Source organism: Chlorocebus sabaeus, chromosome 9, assembly GCF_047675955.1.
Source record: "Chlorocebus sabaeus isolate Y175 chromosome 9, mChlSab1.0.hap1, whole genome shotgun sequence".
NCBI lineage: Eukaryota > Metazoa > Chordata > Mammalia > Primates > Cercopithecidae > Chlorocebus > Chlorocebus sabaeus.
The window spans coordinates 126,618,528-126,641,482 of NC_132912.1; the positions used below are offsets into that span (position 1 = coordinate 126,618,528).

General features: G+C 47.7%; 1 protein-coding gene across 4 annotated transcripts in view; it reads right to left on the reverse strand.

Annotated features, from left to right (window-relative positions):
* The window catches only part of CHST15 (carbohydrate sulfotransferase 15), an 84,284-nt gene that overhangs the window by 23,485 nt on the left and 37,844 nt on the right, over window positions 1-22,955 (reverse strand). For all 4 annotated transcript variants that reach the window (XM_007964330.3, XM_007964332.3, XM_073019435.1 and 1 more), the window contains exons 2-5: window positions 12,666-13,726; window positions 11,568-11,907; window positions 9,110-9,256; window positions 5,300-5,456 (exon numbers count right to left, since the gene is read on the reverse strand). In XM_007964330.3, the coding sequence (XP_007962521.1) occupies window positions 5,300-5,456; window positions 9,110-9,256; window positions 11,568-11,907; window positions 12,666-13,211 (1,190 nt within the window). In that variant the 5' untranslated portion in view covers window positions 13,212-13,726. The remainder of the gene's footprint in view (window positions 1-5,299; window positions 5,457-9,109; window positions 9,257-11,567; window positions 11,908-12,665; window positions 13,727-22,955) is intronic.

Consider the following 22,955-nt stretch of genomic DNA (forward strand, 5'->3'; position numbering starts at 1 on the left):
ATTAAGACTACACACAGAATTAAACCCAAAATAGAGACACTGTAAAATCCTTAACAGATGGTGCATGACCCCACTCCAAATGTCCCTTGAATAAATGAGGAATGCAACTAGGTTGGAGGGGCCAGCACCTTCCACGCATTTTTCACATTTAATGGGGGCTATAACTGCCTCTGAAGTAAGAGACAAACTCTATCAACTGTCTCACAAATGAAGAGGCAGGAGGCTAATGTGAGATGCATTTGAGAAGAATAGCCTTTACCACTTACGAATGGGATTAAATAAAGACAAATTCTGCTTGCAACTGGTGGCTTCTTTTTAATTAACTGGGCCAATTTAGCATAGGAATGCATGAAGCTAGTTTTAAATTGTCATGATCTCTTACAGAGAGAAAACTGGAACATGAATTCTTGGCTGGCTTCTTTGGCCATATGAACCATCCCGTCCACGTCTTTCCAGTATTCCTCTGTTCTCCTCCAGGAAAAAAAAAAAAAACAACTTGCCACTTGAATCTTTCTCTGGAAATTTAAAAGTGATTTGACTTTGCTTAAAATTCCAACATTTTCAAACCCTCTACTTTGGATCAATTATAGAAGTAAAGGTTGAATGTGAACCTAAAACTAAAAATAAAAGTAGTATTTCCCCTCTCCAAGTCAATTTATAGAAGGAAAAGAACAACTTGGGACCAATCCAACTTGCACCCAGCGACCCACAACATCTCCTGCGTTCAGAAGTGCAAGGCCACAGAATAGGGCTAATGGCCAGGATCCTGTTATGCTAATGGAACTTGGGCTCAGAGTGTTTGTTTCTTCAAGAGTGACCTAAACACGCAGCATTTATCATCCTTTCTGGCCGAGATGGGAAATGCGCCAGCCTTCGAAAAAGAAGAAATTCCTATTGTTACTTATTTTTATAAATGTTTAAGAAGAAATGAAATAGCTGCTATGTCAGTAACTTACACAGAAAATATGCACATAAACACAATTCCTCTGCTACTAGAGCTGGGATCAAGCTGGAAGCTACTCTCCTGGCTGCAAAGCCCGAGCCCCAGTTTCCTGAGGATCAGGTACAGAACGGGAGGTGGCTGACTCCTAGGATGGTCCTCAGTGATCCCCGGTTCTCGATATTCACACCTTGTAGTCTCTTCACATTGAGTGTGGCTAGACCTCACGACTTGCTTCTAACCAACAGAATATGGCAATGATGATGGGATTTCACACCCATGACTAGGTTAGAAACAATCGTGACTTCTAATCTGCTAGCAGACGCTCTAGCTTGCTGGCTTGGATAAAGCCTGCAGCCATACTGGAGAGGCCCTTTGGCGAGGTACTGAGGGTAGCCTCTTGCCAAAAGCCAGCGAAGATCTGAAGCCCTCATTCCAACAGCTCTTGAGGAGCTAAATTCCACCCACAACCATGTCCAGTTGGGAGCAGGTCCTTCTGTAGTCAAGCATATGGAAGAGCCCCAGCCTGGTGACAGCTGGATCATAGCCTTGAGAGAGACCCGAAGTAGAGGACCCAGTAAAGCTGCACCCAGGTTCCTGATCCCAGAAACCATTTGAAGCTGCTAAGTTTTGGCGAACTTGTTCCCTAGCAGTACATAACTCATACAGCAGGCAATGCAAGGCCTGGGTCAGCGTCCTAACACATGCTGCTGCCCCGGCATCTTGCCCTTCTCCTCAGCACCAGGACGTGCGCCACGACGAAGCCGCCGCCCACTTCTCTGATAAAGCACCAGCTCCCAGGGGGTAGGCACTGGGTGGCCACTGTTGTTCACCAGGGCACGTATGTTCCGTGCCCAGCACAGCACCCAGCCTGTGGCAGGGGTTGAATATGTGTTTGAATCGACCAACTATTTCTGTTAGGCTGAGGGCCAGGGAGGCAAGAAGCTTTCACGTTCAATTCCTAGGATAAATGGAGTATTTGTTATTAAAAGAAGAAAACATGGTGGCTACTTGGGGGGACCACACTGTGAACTGTGAGCCTCCTTCTAGCTGGCAGACTCGGGCTAGGGTATGAGAGAAGAGTTTGGCAGGTCTTGCTCCTGGCTGAGCCGCTTGACCTGCACGGTGCTGCTGTCTTCTGTTCCAACGCTCACCTTTGTGGTGTTTGTGTCCTCAGAGGTGGGACCAGAACCCAGGAAAAAAGAAACACATTCAGGGACCCTGGCTCCACCCCTAACAAGGACACTGGCTCCACCCCTAACAGGGACCCTGGCTCCACCCCCTAACAGGGACCCTGGCTCCACCCCTAACAGGGACCCTGGCTCTACCCCCTAACAGGGACCCTGGTTCCACTGGACCCTGGCTCCACCCCAAACAGGAGGACATGTGGTCTTTTCCTTTGCAGTTGTCCTTCTCTCTGCCTGGAAGGTTTCTTCATCTTAACCCACCTTCCTTCCTTGTTTACACAGCAAACTCTTACTCATCCTTCAAAATCCAGTCTGGCATCAGTTTTCTCCAGGTCAATTCCTTCTGGATCTCCCCACTCAGGAGCCCACTCCCCCGGCCTCCTACTCTGCACTACTGCAACCAACCACAGCCACGCCCACATTCCCACCAGGAGTTCCAGTCTCCCAGGCCCCAGAGAAGGGCCCACACACACCAAACCCAGTCCTGACAGATGGGCCCCCACCTCTCTGTGCCCAGAGAGCACACAAGGCTGCTGTGTGCACTCTCAGCCCCTGAGGTTAAGGCGTGGTCTGACCTTCCTCAGAATGAGGAACTAAGGAGCAGCGACAGGAAACCATTTGATGAGCACACCGAGCACTTGCGCCCTTCAGCTGGGGGTCGTGGAGGGGAGGGAGGCAGAGCAGCTGTGAAAACACCTCCAGGGACGGCGAGGGGTCAGTGCCAGGTGACAGTTATGTCACCATGAGAGCTCCGCTAGTGTGTGTCAGCCCTGCTGAACAGAGGGAGACCAGCCCGCTCAGCAAGGCCAATTTCTGCCTCCAAAACACGGGAACCAGCAGGTGGGACGGGACATGGCAAGCGACAGCAAGTCAGTGGCTGCCTCGGAACAGAGTGGACGAAGTCCTGGGCTGGGAGATGCAGAGGGTAGGGAGCGAAACCACACCTGGCACCTGCCAGAAGGCATGGCACCTGGACAGCCACCAAGAGCTCAGGCTCAGGCGCCGGGGCTGAGGAGGGCGGATCCAGCCTCTCCCTAACCAGGTCATACTCAGAGCGGCGGGAGCCATGCAGACTCCACAAGAGGGACATCAGCTCAGAAGTGTGACCAGGGCAGACTTTAAAGCATGCTTTTTGGGGGCAAGAATGAAAAGTGAAAGAAGCAGGACATAAGACTGTACCGTCACACCCATGTGTATACACACACACACACACACACACACACCTATTTGCATAGAAAAAGTCTGGAAGAAAATACACCAAAACATAAATAGTAGTTATCTAGGTGAGAAATTATAGTTTGAAAACAGTTTTCCAATATATGTTCTAAAATTTCCACAACAAACACGCCTTATTGTTATCATTGGCAAATACGTGGGGCCAGGAAGGTATGCCACCTGAGGAAGGGATCCCACAGGTCAGTGTCCTGGGGCTGCCAGGACAAATCACCATGAACTGGTGGTGCACAATGACAGGACTCTTCCCCCAGTGTCCTGGAAGCTGGAGTCTGAAACCCAGGTGTGGGCAGCGGGGGCTCCTCTGGGGTGCCGGGGGAGAATCTGTTCCACACCTCTCCCGGCTTCTGGTGTCTGCTGGCACTCCTTGGCACCCCTTGGCTGGTGGCAGCATCACTCCAGCCTCGTCATGAGGCATGCTCCCTGTGTCTTAGGGTGGCTGAGGGTCTACCCTGATCCAGTATGGCCTCATTTTAACCTGAGTGCATCTGCAAAGGTCCTATTTCCAAATAAGGCCACAGTCATACACTGGGGGAGACAACTTCGGCATATCTTTTTGCGGGTCATAATTCAATCCATCAGAAGATACAGTTGGCCCAAAGGAAAATACGACGCAAAGGGCTGTGGTCCCCGTCTTTAAATATCGCCAGCCTCTCCTGTTTTGGAAGGATTAGACTTGGTCTGTCTGACTGTATGGAGAAGAAACAGGACCAATGAGTGCATGTTCCCCCAGAACAGACCTGGTCTCAAAATAGGAACGCAGCTGTCCTAAGCTACACTGGCCATCTTGCGTGGAGAATTCCCTGACTCAGAGCGCCTCGGATTAGACTGGGGCCCCTCTGCTCTGATGTGGTGGTACTGGAGGGAGCATTGGACTAAATAATTTTAAGGTCCTGGCAGCCCTGAGATTCTGTATTCACACAGGCAACAATGATGCAAGCAGCGCTCAGTGGCAGCTGGGCCGCCCCACAGTGGCTGTTCAATATCCCACTACCCTGGCCTCACCCACCCTGGGCAACCCTTGATCTTAAAGCAAAGCTGCTCTACTCATCATTGTTCTTCCTTTTGGTCTCTCAAGGAAAGCTGGAAACTGTACATTCAATGCAGACAAGGATAAAGGCATCAACCACGTCGAGAGACACAGAATTCTAGGAGTTAAACCACGTGGCGAAGCCGACGCCCCTGATTCTAAGGGTGCTTCCCGAGCCTTGACAGCACCAAGGAACCGTCCTGTGTCCCTGGTCAGGCCTGCTGGGGCTGAAGACACGCAGACCAGGATCAGAATGGTTAAGAAAACAATCTGCAATGTGTGTCAACTCAGTGACGACAGCCCCAAGAATAACACTTACGTAAGAAACAGCAGTAACACTGCAAGTTCCATTGATTTTTATTTGTTTTTATTTATTTATTTTGAGATGGAGTCTTGCTCTGTGGCCCAGGCTGGAGTGCAGTTGCGCCATCTTGGGCCACTGCAGCCGCCACCTCCTGGATTCAAGCGATTCTCCTGTCTCAGCCTCCCGAGTAGCTGGGACTACAGGAGTGTGCCACCACGCCTGGTAATTTTTGTATTTTTAGTAGAGACAGGGTTTCACCATGTTGGCCAGGCTGGTCTTGAACTCCTGACCTCAGGTGATCCACCCACCCTGGCCTCCCAAAGTGCTGGGATTACAGGAGTGTGCCACCACGCCTGGTAATTTTTGTATTTTTAGTAGAGACAGGGTTTCACCATGTTGGCCAGGCTGGTCTTGAACTCCTGACCTCAGGTGATCCACCCACCCTGGCCTCCCAAAGTGCTGGGATTACAGGCGTGAGCCACTGCACCTGGCCTATTCAATTTTTTCTAAAGGAGACAAAATCTTAATTGTGATGATAGGAGAACACCTTTCTTCAAAAGTGCTTCTTCTTCTCACCCCAAATACAACACACAGAAACTGCTCACCTTTCCACAGGGTCCCTGAGCATGACAATCAGTTTGGCATTCGGCTGAAAGGCATGGATGAAGTCCTGGGTCAGAAACGGTGGCTCGCCGTCTGTGCTGTTGTCGTAAAAGAACGTCCAGGCATTGTTATCCCACATAGTGGAAGCACTGGCCTCCCCTGGAAACAGAAAACACTCCAAGTGAGCAGGGGTGGGATTCAGGCTCCCACGAAGTGGCCCTGGGTGCCAGAGGCCAAAGCTGGCCCTGACGCCTTCCTCTTAAGCAGCAGGAGAGGCCAAGCTGTCAGCCTTTGTGGGCAAACAGGACTCCAAAGAGAGAAGGTTGGATGCCCACCCCTGCCACAGTCACACCCCACCTCCAGCCCAAAAACCTCTGTCTGGAAGTCCAGGCAATCCATGCAACACTGAGTGTCCCCACCCCTGAGCCCCCTTTCCAAGGGGAACAAAAAAGAAAACCTTCACCAGCATCTGGGCCCCCAGTTTCACAGTATTTAACTTTGCTCATGGTGCACAGCTCTGTGGCATTTTAAGGGCCCACGGAGAACGCAGTCTGTGAGAAAATACACCAAAACACAAATAGCAGTTATTTAGGTGGGAAATTATAGGTGGTTCTGAAAATGGTTTTCCTATATAGTTTTCCAATATATGTTCTATATAGTAGATGGTTCTAGTAATAATAGATGAAGTTCTCTCTGAACTGGGGGCCCAAGATGGCGAAAGGCCTTGCCATTTCTGCCCCGGATCTAACAAAGAGAAAGAGCTGGGGCAGAGCCAAACCACGTTTCAGAGCTGGGAGGAGCCGAGAACTGGTCTAGCAGCCCAGGAGCCTGGAGCTGGTACTAGATGGTTTCCTTCCAAGGCATCAGGAGAAAGCAGGAGGGTGGGAACACTAACCCTGACGAGGAATTCGAGTGCGATTTCCCTCCTTGAAGCTGTAACTGTTCATCTCAGGGCATACTCTAAGACTAAAAGAGAGAGGGGCTTTGCCACAGGGCTCACACACCCTGCCTCCTGTGAGCCACTGCTCTGCACACAGCTGGTGCCTACTCAGTGCAGACTGGGTGAACGGGAACTGGGTCCCAGCCAGTTTCACATTTCATCATGGTCCTCATGAGTGAAGGATGTAAATGGCAAACACACATCCCAGCACAGAGGTGATGCCAAGATACAGGCAGGCATTCCAACTGCGCAGACTCTCCCAGAGGACGAAGCCAAGTTCCTGAGGGTTTGAGGGTGTGTGTGTGTGTGTGTGTGTGTGTGTGTGTGTGTGTGTGTGTTTGGGAAAGTCTTCAGAGATTTAAAAAGGAAGGCAAATCCATCAATCAGCTCTACACTTGACTTCCTGACAGTTTGCCAAGGACCACAGGACACATCTGAAAGTTACTTATCCGGGGAAAGACTGAGCCAGATGACTGAGTCTCTTTGGTCAGTGACAAGTGTATCATATCCCTGCAGGCCCCTATCAGTTCTGTCGGATGCATAATCACATCCAGGTGAACAGCTCTGTTCTGGCCTTTTTTTCTCTCTTTTTTTAAAGAGATAATACCCCAGGACACAGAAAAAACAAGTCAATCAGAAGTCCCTTGAAAATTCTACTCACAACGAATAAGAATATAAAGGACAAATGAACCCTCTAGCTAAACTGGCACAAATTCTGTCCGATCTCAAAAATGAACTGGTTCTAGAGCCACGGAGGCAATTCTCCATCCACCTGACTGTCTTCCTTCCATCCGGCCACCATCCATCCTTCATCCAGCCAGGAAGCATTCATTTGGTGTCTAATCTGTGCTCAGCATTGTGCCTGGCACCAGGGACAGATCAGGGGAGGAAAGCACGGCCCCTCCTCTCTCAGACCTTAAGAAATAAGGGGGACAACAGGCAATTCAAGAAACAAAGAATACCACATTGGGTACCTGGGAGTAGAGGCAGGAGCCTTTCAACATGTCTAAAGCCCTAGCCCCAAGTTCAGCCATCACGTTCAGGCCACTTGCATCCTGAAGCTCTTGTGTGACTCTAACTGTCAACAATGACAGCAGAAGAAAGGTCCTCTTTGCCCTAGGGGCCCAAGATGAGGAAAGATCCTGTTGTTTCTGCCCAGAATCTAACACAGAGGAAGAGCTGGGGCAGAGCTGAGTCACATTTCAGAGCTGGAAGGAGTCTAGAACTGACCTGGTCCAACAATTCCACTTTGCAGAGGTGCAGACAGAGTCCAGGAAAAATGACCGGCTGCACAGCACAGAGCTGGCTGCTGGACCAGGCCCAGGCAGGGCTAGATACCTGTCACACCACAAGACTACCATAAAACTCACCAAACTCTGCTTTAAGTAAATATCAGCACAGTGATTTTATTTTTTGTTCTTTTTAAAACTTAGGAGCAAGCAAAATTAGGAGACCAAACGGAGGCTTTCCTTTTTCATTCATTGTCTTAGTCTCTGTTTCCTGGCCCGAGGATACATATTTTTAGCACTTTCATAAGAACATGTGATTTTCCCAGAGGCATATGGTATAGGAGTCACAATGAAATGTAAGTCAGACTTGAGATTTGGGGAGTTTGGACCCCCAAGTTTGCAAAAAACTAGCTAACAGCCAAATCATACTGGAGGTGACTCCCAGTGACTTCATGTCTTTGAGCTTAAAAGAAAAAAAAAAGAATAAGTCAAGACTTTGGCACATAAGCCTGTCCCCTTGGATAGGAGAGTCTTAAGTTAAAAAGTCATCTTTCAAAGGGTTGATTACAATTCCTCTTAGTAGCTAATAGATTTATTTAATTTGGAGATTGCGAATATAACAGATCTAGGGAAATTAAAAAATAGATCACTGTCTATGGTAAACAATTTAAGCAACATGTGATTCAATTTCTCTTTCAGAAGACATCAGTGGATAAACGCCTTCTAAGCTGAATCCAATAAAAAGAATTATGTCAGACAAATAACAACTCTAGCGATCTAAGGTAGAGCGTGTGCACTGTAGTTATTAATCCTATTCATTCAGTACTGCATGCCGGAAGTTCTCCAGGACAGTATATTTCAGGTGCTTTTACCACACACACGCCCACCTCCCCACACACAAAGGTAACTGTGAAAAAAAAAAAATGGCTACGTTAATTTGCTTTACTATAGTAATCATTTCATTGTCTCTGTTTCCAACAAAACATCACATTATGCTGTACACCTTAAATTATACAATAAAAAATAAATTTTAAAAAGAGTAAACATATGTTTACTTATAAAATAATCTTGTGAATATTTAAAACAAATTATTATTAATTAACCTCATTTTGAATGCCCAAAGGCATTAGGTTGACAGAGGCTAGGCTTTTTAAACAGCAATTAGTTATAGGCGATGTGTCAGAGCGGAGTCTATTTCAGAAGAAGCTGCCTCCGTCTTATATGGTCCCAGTGGCCAGGGATTACAAAAGCCCCAAGCAGCAAATCAATGACTAACCAGTTAACTGCATTTATAATTCCCCATCCAAACTTACCAGATCAGTACATCAGGAAAAGAAGTCAATATCCCTGCTTAATTTCTTAAAAACAAAGAAATGGCAACTTCTCACGAAAGCCATCAGCTGTCCTTACCTCTCCAGAGAATTAGAAAGTCAACATTTCTGCTTTATAGTAACTGTTCAAGTGATGTGAACATTTTATGTAGTGGTAAAAGTGACGGCCAGGTGGAGCAGTGGAGGCTCAAAAGAAGTCTGCTGCCACCATGCAAATGTTCTGCAGGTGAAGCAGAGCTGGGCCAGGCCTGGAGCCTGAGCCAGGACCTCAGGGAGGGTGCTGGCCCTGCCAGAGTAACACAGAAGCCTTACCGATAATGATTGTATTCATCTTGCTCTGCTCCTTTGCAGAGCTGGCCTGCAGTCCTTGATGGATCTGGTGTGCGGCCAGGTCAAAGAGGTCCAGATAATCTTCCACAGGATAGCGGTCTCGCAGCCCATCTCTTAGGCGGACAATTCCTACAAGAACCAAGAAGCAGGAGATACTAAGGACAAAGTTGCTACTGCTGGAGCGATGGCCTCCCAGACAGCGACCAAAGAGAGATGGAACAGCCTAAAGGGCCTGGCTACAGCAGCAAGAGGCTCAGCCCGGGTAGCTTCAGAAAGGGTCGCTGGGGATGGGGGTCTATGGGGCCTGGCTACCCACTTTCAATCCATGCATGCTTCAAGGGCTGGAAGATACCACCACTAAGCTGGACAGTGGGAGATTAAAGACTGCAACACCTATTCAAGAGCTAGAAACATGTCTGTTTGGAGGGACAGAGTCTGGGGCTGGTTAACTTGTGCACAGGTGGGACTCTTAAGTGGCCGGGCAGCAATGACAGCCAGGATGCATATGTTGTGTGAAATAGGGACAGAGGACCAAGGGCAGCCCCCGGGGGAGAGGAGGGCAGTATCCTATAAACTCCATGATGCCTTCCTCATGGGGGCCAGCCAGCACCTGCCTGATGTTCTCTCTCCTGCCCTGTTCAATCAAATACCCTGCCCTTTGTCCAAACAATAAGGGGAACTGATCATACTCTAGACAGACATGGATTCTGGCATCGGCCACATAGAGCTTAAATTCACTCCCTGCCTGAAAAATAAGTAAATTTCACTTGCAAGCATTTAAAAATCCACTTCCCAACGCCACAACTCCTGAAGTCAATGGAAATTGGAAAAAGAACATCCGTGGCCAAAGCAACAAGAGGTTCAAGGTGACATTGAAGACTAGATTCCAGAGGTCCGCCTCTGTTCTTCCTCCTTTCCTGCCAGTGGGAAGCTGGTTTTCATTAAGGGGAAATCACTGTGAGCCTCGGGGGAGCACCCTACGGCAGGGGAGTGTGTTCAGACACATCAGCAAATGCATAGGGATGTGAAACCCTGGCTCCTACAGCGGCCGCTGCTAAACCACAAAAGAAACATTTACACTTTAGCTCACTGTAGGATGAACATCATCAAAGGATGAAAGCAAACGTTTGTCAGGAAACACATTAAGAGTTGGTCTAAGGAAAACTTTGAAGATTCCCTTCTAGGCAACCTGAGTCCATTACTGGAAAACACCCTCGTGGCCTGCCCGGACTCTGGTTGACAATAGGCACGTATCACCTGTCAGCTCCAGTGACCAAACCTCTCCTGGCACAAGGAAAAGGTTACAGAAAGGAAACAGTGATCTGAGGACCACAGGGTGCCTGGGGCTGGGCTGGAGCAGAAAGGGATGGGCAGTGGTCATGGTCAGCCTGCGGCAAAGGGCTGAGAGCAAGGCCTCCAGAATGATCTCCATGTGGTTATCATATGGAATCCATAAGGCAGATGGGGCAGGTCAGAGAAGCTGAGGCCTGAAGCAACTCAGTATCCCCCAGGTGCAGTGACTGCAGCTGGAACAGCACAGAAGAGGGAACAGCACAGAGCATGGAGCAGCACAGAGCAGAGAAACAGCACACAGCATGGAACAGCACAGAGCACAGGAACAGCACAGAGCAGGGGAACAGCACAGAGCAGAGAAATAGCACAGAGCATGGAACAGCACAGAGCAGGGAGCAGCACAGAGCAGGGAACAGCACAGAGGAGGGAACAGCACAGAGCAGAGGAACAGCACAAAGTGGGGAAACAGCACAGAGCATGGAACAGCACAGAGCAGGGAACAGCACAGAGCAGGGAGCAGCACAGAGCAGAGGAACAGCACAGAGCAGAGGAACATCACAGAGCTGGGAACAGCACAGAACAGGGAGCAGCACAGAGCAGAGGAACATCACAGAGCTGGGAACAGCACAGAGCAGGGAGCAGCACAGAGCAGAGGAACAGCACAGAGCAGAGGAACAGCACAGAGCTGGGAACTGCACAGAGCAGGGAGCAGCACAGAGCAGGGAACAGCACAGAGCTGGGAACAGCAGGGAATGGCACAGAGCAGAGGAACGGCACAGAGCTTGGGAGCAGCACAGAGCTGGGAGCGGCACAGAGCTGGGAGACAAGAGTCCCGATCACACCTTCCTTGCGGGCCCTTACTAACCACTGGCACTTACTGCTCACTGCTCGGGTCATGTGCCCGGGCTTTCGGAACAAGAAGAGCTGCCAGTTCTGACTCGTCCCCCTGTCCTGCACACAGCTGGCAATCATTGCTCACTGCATGGCTCACTGGAACCGGGTTCCAGTGCTGGGAACAGCCTCCTAACAAGGGAATTGCGCAATCTCTTTCTGCCGTCCTCGCCCCCCAACCCCAGCGCTAACGCTGCGGGAGGAATGAACGAATGATGGAACGAGACCAGACAGGAGCTCGGGGACCGGCACTCACCAAACCGCTTCCGGGTCCACCAGTGTGGCTCCTTGATGGCGGAGAACTTGACCTCAGGGTGCAGCCGGAGGCGGTCATAGAGGTCTGTGGTGCCGCACTTAGGCTGCCCTATGATGTAGAAGTGCGGCAGGCAGCGCAGGCGGAAGTGCTTCCCGTGCGCGTGCGCCAGGTGGCCCCAGAAGGCCTTGCGCAGCGCGTCGAAGGTGGAGCGGAAGCGCTTGGAGTAGAGCACGTAGGAGTTGGTGAGGTACGGGTCTGTGGTGTTCCGCCCCGAGAACTCCTCGTACCAACAGGGGCTCTTACTGTTTGGAAGGAATTTATTGGGGATGACTGAAAACATCTGCAAGGAAACAGCGGAGGAGAGACACCGAGGAGGGGAAAGTGAGCAAAGACACAATCTAACCGCAATGGGAACATGCTGTGAGACTGACGACCGTGTTCAAATGTGAACTAATATTTGACAATGACTAACAAATAAAGCAAAACTTGGTAGACGGTCAATGACTGTGCTTTCCTCACCCCCGCCCCTCCCCCCACAAAAAAAACTTGGATTAAAGATAATCCAAAATAAAGATTATTTTGATTAAAGTTAAAGAATAAAAGTTTAATTAAAATCCATTCAACCATAATTTACCTTTCTGACACACAACACCCACGCACACATGGTAATTAAACAGAATCTTTTTACTAGTTGTATATTTAAATTGCCGTTAGAGATTAAAATATAGAATAGAAGCAGAAAATCAAATTTAACGCAGCTTTAAAATCCCAAATGATGGTGATCTGCAAAAGCAACTTTTAACTACCACGATCACGTGTCAAGCAAGAAGTTCTGGAATGAAATAATGAGAGCCGGCGGCCCTTGAACATGCCTAACCCAGCGTTCAGGACAGCAGATTCCCTTCCTGGCACTCCATAGCGTAAGCAAACATCACTCTTTCAGTGCATTCAAATCCATAAGGCTGTCAAATGATCCTTGCTACATCTGAGGCATTTTTCAGTCATTTTCCTTCTGTGTTCCCAAAGATGGTGATAGAAAGAAAAGCACTCATTTCTAAAAATTAACCAATCAGTCAAGATTAGCACAAAGCTACTCACATGCAACTCCTGCTTCTTAAGGTCTTCTAAGTCTGGGAGTTGTCTGGTCGTGAACTCAATCCTAGCTGTGATGCTGTTGATAATTAATTTAATGCTTGGATAGTCCTTCACGTATGAAATATTATTTACAGAGGACTGATGATGATGTTCTTTTGTGTCGCTTGGGTTTTCGCTGTCCATCAAGCTGGGGTTGCTGGGGAAGCCTCCGTAATGGAAAGGTGATGAGATCAGAAGCTCTTGGTGGGCCCCAGAAAGGATGTAAGAAGCCATTACCAAGGTCATTATTATCAGTCCAAAAACGAGGCTACATCGCTTCCCCTTCTTGAAGCGCAAAAACCCACCCCAGTTCTCGTTCCCTTCAGTCCTCACTTCGAGAACAGCAAGCAAGTTCATCTGCTTACTGTCCACACGAAACAGAATTTTGTTTTCTCCTTTGCACGTGGGGCACGCCTGGTGACCGTGGTGGGGGCCCCCTCGGCAGTTGACCTGGTGCTTGTGTGCACCGTCGGGTAACAGCTGTATGCAGCAATTAATGCAGTGCCTCATGGTAGTGCCAGTGCCCTGGGCTGCTGGCTTACCGAGCCATGGGTGGTGGTCCCCCCAGGAGTCTGGATGTCCACAAATTGTGCCGGAAAACCTTAAGGATGCCTTATGATTACATAAGATGGATGGAAAGCACAAATACAAAAATAAGCACACACCACAGCACTAGAGAAAGAGGACGCACATTCTTTGGTTCAGCTCCGAAAGAAAACAAAAGGAAGTGATGTCCCAGAGTCATGTTCTACAAGAGCCTCTGCAACCTTGGAGAAGGTCACTAGTTCAGGAGCAGCTCTGCCTGCCCTTCAGGTTTTTCCCATGGCACAAAAAAAGGTGGAAGAATTCTCACTGGGGAATACGGAAACACACAAAAAATTAAAAGAAATCATGGTCTTCTCACTGATGGATGGATTGCCATGCCATCCACGGAGGCATCTGTGAAGATCTCCACTTTTACATCCTGAGTATCTTTGGAATATTTCCTCTTTGTGGGGCGCAAACTTTAAAAAATGCCAGATTTCCTACACAAGAAGACAAGAGGCTTTATTACATTGTGTGGTAATAGCGATAACCCAAAGCTCATCCTCCAACCAGAGACAGATGCTCACTCTCTTTTCCACCTCTAAGTCCAGCCAAGCCAGCCTGGTTCTAAGCAAGTCATAGAAAATCATGAGGATAAGGAAGAGGTTTCAGGTCCTTGCAGTTGGCTTTGGGGCTCAATTTCTGCCACCAAACATGGTCCCAATCCCAGCACCACCAGCGCCACATCAAACATCTCACATTGTGCATGGTCCACATCTCCCCTAATCCCTCTGCCTTGATATATCTCAGTTACAGGATCTCTGAATCCCAGGATGTTGTGATCATTCTCAGATTCATGCACAGTCAATGACTACAAATTTGAGGGATGAATTGAAATATCAGTGCTTTTCAGTCAATGAAAAATCTCAAGAATACTAAGGAGAATGGTTAGAATGGGAGCAGACAGAGAAAATGTGTTCTTTCCCTCTCGCTGGCATCAGCAGTCTCTTTCTTAGAGTTAACCTTTATTATCAGATTAGGAAGCAAAAGTTAATGAAAATTTAGAAACAATGAAATGAGTCTCTCCTTCAGTAGAATGTATCATATTAAAAAACCACTTGACTTTAAGTTATTAAGCAATTAAATCCAATGTATAGTATTCCCTCGAGTGGCACAGAGCTTCAGACCCTGACATAATTTTTCATTTTCATCATCTCGAGCAAGATATGATTCTTAAAAACCCATTAATAGAATCCTGTGGTTATAAAATATATTGTTGCCCAAATGACACTTCTTTGTAGATGTCATAAAAAGAGCCATGGATAAGCAAAAAAAGGGACCTACTTAGTTTCTGGCAGTGGTAGATCACCACTAATTGGCTGTGTGACCCTGAGCAAGCCACATAACCTCTCTGAGCTTTGGTTTCCTCAATAGCAAAATTAGGAAAATAGGGCACTTTAACAGGTACTAAATTAGCTACATGTAAAGAGTTTGAATAATGCCTGACACATATTTAGCATACCATAAAAGGTAGATAGCATTGATAATAATAGCATCATCAACTACTACTATGATTTTTCATTGTCAGTGAATGCCAAAAACATTTGAAATGGGATCAAAGATGAGAGATCCTATACCACATGATTATTCTTTAGCAACTGAAAATTACCCAAGAGTAGTAGATTCATCTCCAACTCTACACATGCCACGCCTCAAACAACCCTCACTGTGTGCATAGAGGCAGCATTAACTAACCCCGCATCAAGATCTCCATGTACTGGCTGAAGGATTAAACAATCAGAACTCAACAGAAGAAATGTTCATGCCCCTTGGACTGAAAACCTCGTGTTTTCTCAAAATATGGTGGCCAAGAAATAGCCAAGCTGTGTGTTTCCCAAAACGTCTTCCTCCCACAAAATGTTCCGCTTGCCGTTGGTGAGTGTTCCATGCTTAAATTATTTGGAGAAAATGTGGAATGGACAAAATTACACAGAATTCTTTACAGCTGAACTTTTCAGGGCCTTTGATATGCTAATAAGCCCTGTGAATCCACAAGAGAGGAATATAATACACAAAGTTGTAAGTACATAATTGGCCAAGGAATCTCACTAGGGTATCAAGGAGCCAGTTTGAGAAAAGCTGGTCAGTAGAGGCTGAGACCTGAGTCCTGCAGAGGCGCCGGGGCGGGGATGCAGAAGGGGCCAGTTCTGGGAAGCCAGGCCGGACATCTCAGGCCCTACCCCCATCTCTTATCCCTGAGGGCAGCTGGAGGGACATGAGGGCAGCTGAAAGGACATGTCAGAAACCTCAAGACTCAACCTCTGCTTCAAACTTGCTCAACCACCCCTGACCCATCGCTTGCTACAAACAATTCTTCCAAACTAAAGAAACAAAAGGGCAAGATCCCCTACTTGGAAACTCCATCATTAAAGCCAAGAAAACATTTTTTCACATGTCCAAGACAGGGCCAAGCCGGGGTTAAAAATGAGACTCCAACCAGCAGCTCAGCAGGGAGGGAATTCACACCCTCCTGTCTTTCTGCTGCAGAAGATCGAATTAGATTCTTTACAAAGCAAACAAAACACGGACTTTGAAGCTCCAAGACAGGAATGTACATAATCTGGACCCAAACGAATGGGCAAAACATTCCTAAACAAGGGCAGGGGAAGCTCATTTCAAGCAAAGCGAAAACATGAGCAGCTGACAGTCTCAACAGAGAGAAGGGAAGATGGGGTGCCCGGACTGGGTCCACAGAGCATGTCTGCCGGGCAGCCGCCCCCTCCAACCAGCCCAGCCTCTGCAAGTCCCGCTTCCTAAACAGAAAGAACTGAGGAGGCAATTTGAGAGGCTGCAAGAACCTTAGCAAAACACTCAGATACAGTGTTTTCTCAGCTCCTAGCATTCTTTCATTCGTTCATTCATCTGTTCAACAAATATCTTTTGAAGAACAGCTGAGTGTTGTACATGTCCAGTTAGGGGTAGGCCAGCCAAAAGCCAATACAAGATGAGGGATGTGATGTGGAAATAAAGAGATGAGTATTTGGTCTCTATCCTTGGGTACTGGTACACAGGTGCTAAAATCCTTGGAATTTTTCTGAGTGATGGGGTGAGGGAAGCACCTGTCGTCATTCATGACAAGCCCCTTTCAGCCATATCTGAGTGTATCCTGATGCGGTGACCCTTTGCAGGCCAGGATAGCTCCGGGCTGAGGGCTGGTCACCAGAAAGACCAAGCCTCAGTGAGCAGCTTTCAGCAAACGCCCCCAAACTCCAGGTGGGGAAGAAGGGCTGCAGATGAAGTCAATCACCAGTGGCCAATGATTTAACCAATCATGCCTTTGTAATGAAACTGCCATCAAAACCCCTAAACCATTGGGCTCAGGCAGCTTCCAGGTTGGTGGACCCTTCGAGGTGCTGGGAGGGTGGAGTGGAGGGAGAGGGCATAGAAGCTCTACACACCTTCCTCCAACATACCTCACCCCATGCATCTCATCTGCTGGCTGTTTCTGCATTGTATCCTATAATAGACTGATGATGAGCCAAGCACTCTCCTGAGTTCTGTGAGTCATTCTAGAGAATTACTGAACCTGAGGAGGTTGTGGGACTCTCTTGCCTTTGTAGCCAATTTGGACAGAAGCATGGGTAACCTGGGGACCCAGTACTTGGGACTGGCATCTGAAGTGGAGCAGTCTGGTGGGACCAAGCCCTCAAACTTGTAGAGTCTGCCTCTGGTAGGGGCAGACTTGAATTGAATGGTAGGATAATCAGTTAGGTTCTGGAGTTGGAGGATTTGCTGGTGTTGGAAAACACCACTGGGTTGGGGTGGGAAGGGGGGGTCCTCTCTGAGAAAAAACATAAAACTACCTCACATTTATAAGTTTTTACCAAAATCGATAGCCATTGTATAGTATGTCAAACACGCAGTAAGATGGACAAGCAATCTGAAGGCCAGGTGAATCCCTTGTAAGTGAAGGCCCTAGAGCCCGGCGGCTTCCAGACAAGCCCTCCCCTGACGGGTGCGAGTGGTGCACAGCTGACCCAGAGAGGAGTTCTGTTCCCAAGTGGAGCTTCTGTCCCACCAGGGGTAGGGGTTGCAGGGCACAGGCTCTAAAGAAGTCCCAAATGAATAAGATAATCCCAGATGCTGCTAGATAAAGGCTATGCAGAAAAGAATAAAGAAAAAGGGGAGAGAACAATAAAACCATTGGAACAGGGTTTTGGAATTCTTTGTGCCATCCTAGGATGGCCCATTCTTTGTTGTCAGGGCTGTCCTGCGTAGGATGCTTAGCAGCACCCTGGCCTCTACCCACTGGATGCCATAGCACCCGTTCCCCTGAGATGTCACAGCTAAAAACGTCTCCAGGCATTGTCAATGTCCCCTACGGTGCATAATCACCCCTGGGTTAGAGTCACTGCCTTAGAGGAATGGGAGGTATGATACACAGGGTGACAGGGAAGACCTGATTTCACAGGGACATTGGAGGAGAAACCTGAATGACAAGAAGGAAGCCAGTCATGTGGAGACCAGGGGAAGCAAAGGCCCTGTAGAGAGATGTTGTGGGGAGTCCCAACCCATGAGGGCTACTGGTAGGGTAGGCCAGTAGTGGGGGTGGAAACCCAATGGGAGAGGAGGCAGGGACCAGGCTCTGTAAAGTCTTGAAGGCCAAAGTCAGGGGTGGGATTTGCTCAAGTGCAAAAAGGGAGGCACACTATATATTCTGTTTTTTTTGTTTTTTTTTTTTTTGAGATGGAGTCTCACTCTGTGGCCCAGGCTGGAGTGTAGTGGCACGATCTTGGCTCACTTCAACCTCTGCCTCCCAGGTTCAAGCGATTCTCCTGTCTCAGCCTCCGATGTACTGAGATTACAGGCACACACCACTGCGCCTGGCTAATTTTTGCATTTTTAGTAGAGACGGAGTTTCACCATGTTGGCCAGGCTAGTCTCGAACTCCTCGCCTCAAGTGATCCAGCCCGCCTTGGCCTCCCAAAGTGCTGGGATTACAGGCACGAGGCACCATGCCTGACCTCAAAAGAATTTTTATACTATGTATAATTATTAAAGAGCATAACTCAGGGAAGAAAAATCTAAGTAATGGGGTGGTATTGAAAGGAAAATGGATTGCTGTTAATGTTCCTTATCTGGCCTTTTCCATAGGCCACAAATTATCCCAAGCACAGTCATTCAGAAACCTAACACTCAGGTGGTTCCTCCTTCAGAAAGGAGTCATGTATGCCCCCTGCACTTCACCTGTCTGGAATGTCCACGTTTGGTGCCGGCCGACTCAGACAAGACGGGGCCCTTGGCGCTTCCGTTCATGTATTAAACCAAAGGATTCAGGTGTACATTTCAGTGAGATTACTTCCCACCTGGGCTCAATTCTGAGCCTGATGGATGCAGACCATCACTGTGGGAACCTGGCACCAGGAGAGAAATCAGATAACGGGTCCCAAAATAGAAAGTGTTCAATTACCCAGCCCTTGCTTGGACACCCCCTATTAACCTATGCACCCAAGCATCATTAGCAAGCCATTTATAACAAAATTGTAATTGAGAGACCCAGAAATACCACTTTAGATTAAGTAATTGAATGCCCCCTCAGTGTAAGATCGATAAAGGGCATCCAATTTCACCCTAGGAAAACCTTATTAAATTATTGTAGCTATAAGCTGATATAGCAGAGAAAAGATGTATGAAACTTCAGAAGAAATCTGGATGGATTTAAATAAATAGCTTCATTTGGGTAGAACATTTACATCTGCCCTCTGGGAAGAGACAGGGAAAAAATAGCTAATTACATTATTTTACCTTTATGTTTTAAGGAAAAAAATTCAATGGCTCTTAATTAACCTTTACTAAAACACAAAGCCTTCTTCTGATTAGTATGTCTAACTGCTGACATTCCTCTTTAGGCTATATATATGGAAATACATTTTTTCAAGGAATATTAATCAACAAGTAGGAGAAGGAACATTTTTCACATGTAGCTCGAAGATACAAGGTTGTTGCTGAGACTAAGAAGAAAGCCAACAAGACTGAAGAGTTCTGTACAAATTGTAAATCATCAGATTCCGTCTTCTACCTGGACGTTGACAGTTTTGATCACATCCAGTCAAAAAGCAGAATAAAGCCACACCACAACATTCACTGGCCCATAGCATAGTGGAGAGAACACAGCAGTCACATGGGTTAGGATTCCAAGTCCATGTCCACCCAGTGGCCTTGGGCAAATCACTTAAGGTTTCTGGGCCTCTGTATTTTCAAAAGAAGTCCCTGCTAGCAACAGATCACGTACAGCATTGGAGTTCAGAGCCCAAGTGCTAGAGCCAGGCTGCCCAGGTTTGATCTTGAACAAGACATTAAACATCTCTTCTCCCCATTTCCTTGGATACAACTTAGGAATAATCACAGGACCTGTGTCACAGAAGTGCTGTAAGCACCTAGTGAACTCATTCATGCAAGGTGCTTAAAAGAGTATCTGGCCCGGCTGAGCGCACTGGCTCACACCTGTAATCCTAGCACTTTGGGAGGCCGAGGCGGGTGGATCACAAGGTCAGGAGTTCGACACCAGACTGACCAACATGGTGAAACCCCATCTCGACCAAAAATACAAAAATTAGGGAGTGGTGGCACACGCCTGTAATCCAAACTACTCAGGAGGCTGAGGCAGGAGAATCATTTGAATCCGGGAGGCAGAGGTTGCAGTGAGCCAAGATTGTGCCACTGCACTCCAGCCTGGGCAACACAGCAAGAGTCCGCCAAAAAAAAAAAAAAGTGTCTGGCCCATAGTTAGTGCTCAATAAATGTTAGCTGGTATTACAGATGCACAGTGCTGGCCCACAGTGGGAATTTGATAAATAGTTATTTATTACTCTTTACCATAGATTGTATTATGGGTCTCAAGTTTTTCTTCTTCCCCTTGTTCACACTCTTTGCCACTTTGGAAGGCCTTCAGCTGCAGCAGTGATGTATTTCTCCACCCTTCGGTTTGAGTTGGGTGGCTTGCTTTGGCCAGCAGAATGAGGCAGAAGTGGGCTTAGGGCTGGCACATGCCAGGCCCTCCGACATGTCCTGTGTACTCATTTGTCCTCTTGCACCCTTGCTTGGCCAGGAGGAGTTGAGACAGGTGGAGCAGGGCCACCTGGCTGAGCCCACCCAGAGCAGCCAACACCTACTGGATCTCAGCCAATTCCTAAAGACAGCAGACAAATAATAAAGGGTCGATTTTTCTTTTTCTTTTTTTTTTCGAGACAGAGTCTCACTCTGTCGCCCAGGCTGGAGTGCAGTGGTGTGATCTCAGCTCACCACAACCTCTGCCTCCTGGAGTCTGGCTACCACCAGCAGCAGATATGCCAACGTGATGATGGAAACTCAGAGGGGAGGCTGGGTGCAGTGGCTCACACCTGTCATCCCAGCACTAGGCAGTTGGATGACTCAAGCCCAGGGGTTCTAGACCAGCTTGGGCAACATGGCAAAACCCCGTCTCTATAAAAAATACAAAAATTAGCTGGGTGTGGTGGTGCACACCTGTAGTCCCATCCAGCTACTCGGGAGGCTGAGGTGGGAGGACTGCTTGAGCCTGGGGAGGTTGTGGCTGCAGTGAGTCGTGATCACACCACTGCACCACCTGTGCAACAGAGTGAGACCCTCTCTCAAAAACGAACAAATAAAAAGAAACTCAGAAAGGAGCTGTTCCTGAATCAAGACACAATGGCTGAAACATCGGAAAATAACACACCAGGTTATTTTCTGACAAAATGTGTGTGTATGACAACCACAGCTGTTTTGTTTTAGATATCCAAACAACCGGCCCACACTCCCCCACCTCCTGATGAAGAGGCCTTCCTCCTTGCCTCTTTTCAGTTACTAATTTCTTCCGTGCTTCCTTCCTCTCCCTGAGCAAGCCTTTCCTGTAATCTGATCCTTATGGTTTCCTTGCCAGATTTCATCTTTCCTGATGCCTGGGACGCATCACTCGTGCTTTGTCTAAAACAGGTATTCTCAAACCACGATCTGGGGGATCTTCCTGGCCAGCCCAAAATCTGTGCATACAAAACCCAGGCAGTTTTTAAGCTTATTTTTAAAGCACACTTGACTGTCTTTTAAGTTCATCATCAACATTACTTTTGGTTAATCATGACCACCTTACATGCATACAAAGTACATTCAATGCTATTATTTTAGTCCATAAGCCATATCCATAATAAACAGGCATTTCTCCAAGACCAGATCTCTATAATATGCAGCCAGCGCCTTCCCCGTATTCTGAGCTCACTGATTCTCAACTTGGTAGTGTCATGTACGTCCGAGTGAAGAGACCACCAAACAGGTTTTGTGTGAGCAATAAAGCTTTTTAATCACCTGGGTGCAGGTGGGCTGAGTCCGAAAAGAGAGTCAGCGAAGGGAGATAAGGGTGGGGCCGTTTTATAGGATTTGGGTAGATAAAGGAAAATTACAGTCCAAGGGGATTTGTTCTCTGGCGGGCAGGAGTGGGGGTCGCAAGGTGCTCAGTGGGGGAGCTTTTTGAGCCAGGATGAGCCAGGAAAAGGACTTTCACAAGGTAATGTCATCAGTTAAGGCAAGGACCAGCCATTTTCACTTCTTTTGTGGTGGAATGTCATCAGTTAAGGCAGGGCAAGGCATTTTCACTTCTTTTGTGATTCTTCAGTTACTTCAGGCCATCTGGGCGTATAAGTGCAAGTCACAGGGGATGTGATGGCTTGGCTTGGGCTCAGAGACCTGACAGGTAGAAAGATGGGATGTAGGAAAAACGGTTTCCAAGCAGTCAAAAATAAGACATTATGTCAGGCTTGGGAGTCAGGGAGACCTGCGTTTCAACCCGAATCAAGTCTAAGGCTGCTCTAATGATCTCAGGCAACGAATTTAACCATTCTGTGACTCGGTTTCATCCTCTGTAAAATGGGACTCAAATGATGTCTCCTAGTGTGAATGTGAGGAAGAAATGAGGTCATATACACAAAATGCGTAACCCAGAGTCTAGTACCCAGGAAGCCTTGGAAGGATGAGCCATCCCAAAATATGCCAAATTGATATGTTGATTATTTTGAGTCAAAAACACTGGAGGAATTATAGTTTCAGACAGAGCCAGCTGACCTGTCTCTTCCTGCATACTCCAAGCCGTAGACTTACCCTTCCCCTGCCAGGCTGAGAAAATGGCCCTCCTCAGCAGAGCCTGGGAACTGGGGGCTGCAATGGACCAGGATAAATACACTTCACAAAGGAACCCTTCTCTTCCACTGGTTTTACACACCCCATATATCTCCCAGAGACTCCCCTAGAAATGTATATTGCTCCACCAGATCCCTTGTGTTCCATCTCTTCTGAAATTGATTGTTCTTTGTCTAAAAGGTCTAAAACCTTCAACTCCACTCTCTTGTGAAGATTCCCAGGTCCGTGTAAAACTAACAAAGTGTGTTTGCTTTGCTTTTGTTTGTCTGCCTGGTGTCAAGTTGGCTTCTGGATGCAGTTGAGGAGCCCGCAAGAGAGTTAACGAGGAGTGGGCTGGAGGTGATCTCTGGCTCTCCTGCATCTCAATACATGACCTGGATTCCTTGCATTATTACTGGAGAGACCCTTGGGTCCTCACTCCAGGGTTACTTGCTTTCAGTGTGCATATATTATAATTCCAGACACTGGTGTCCAATTTTCTTGTCTGCCACTCATCTGAGGTGATGCCCTGGAAGAGGCAGGTAGTCACACAGATGCAGGAAG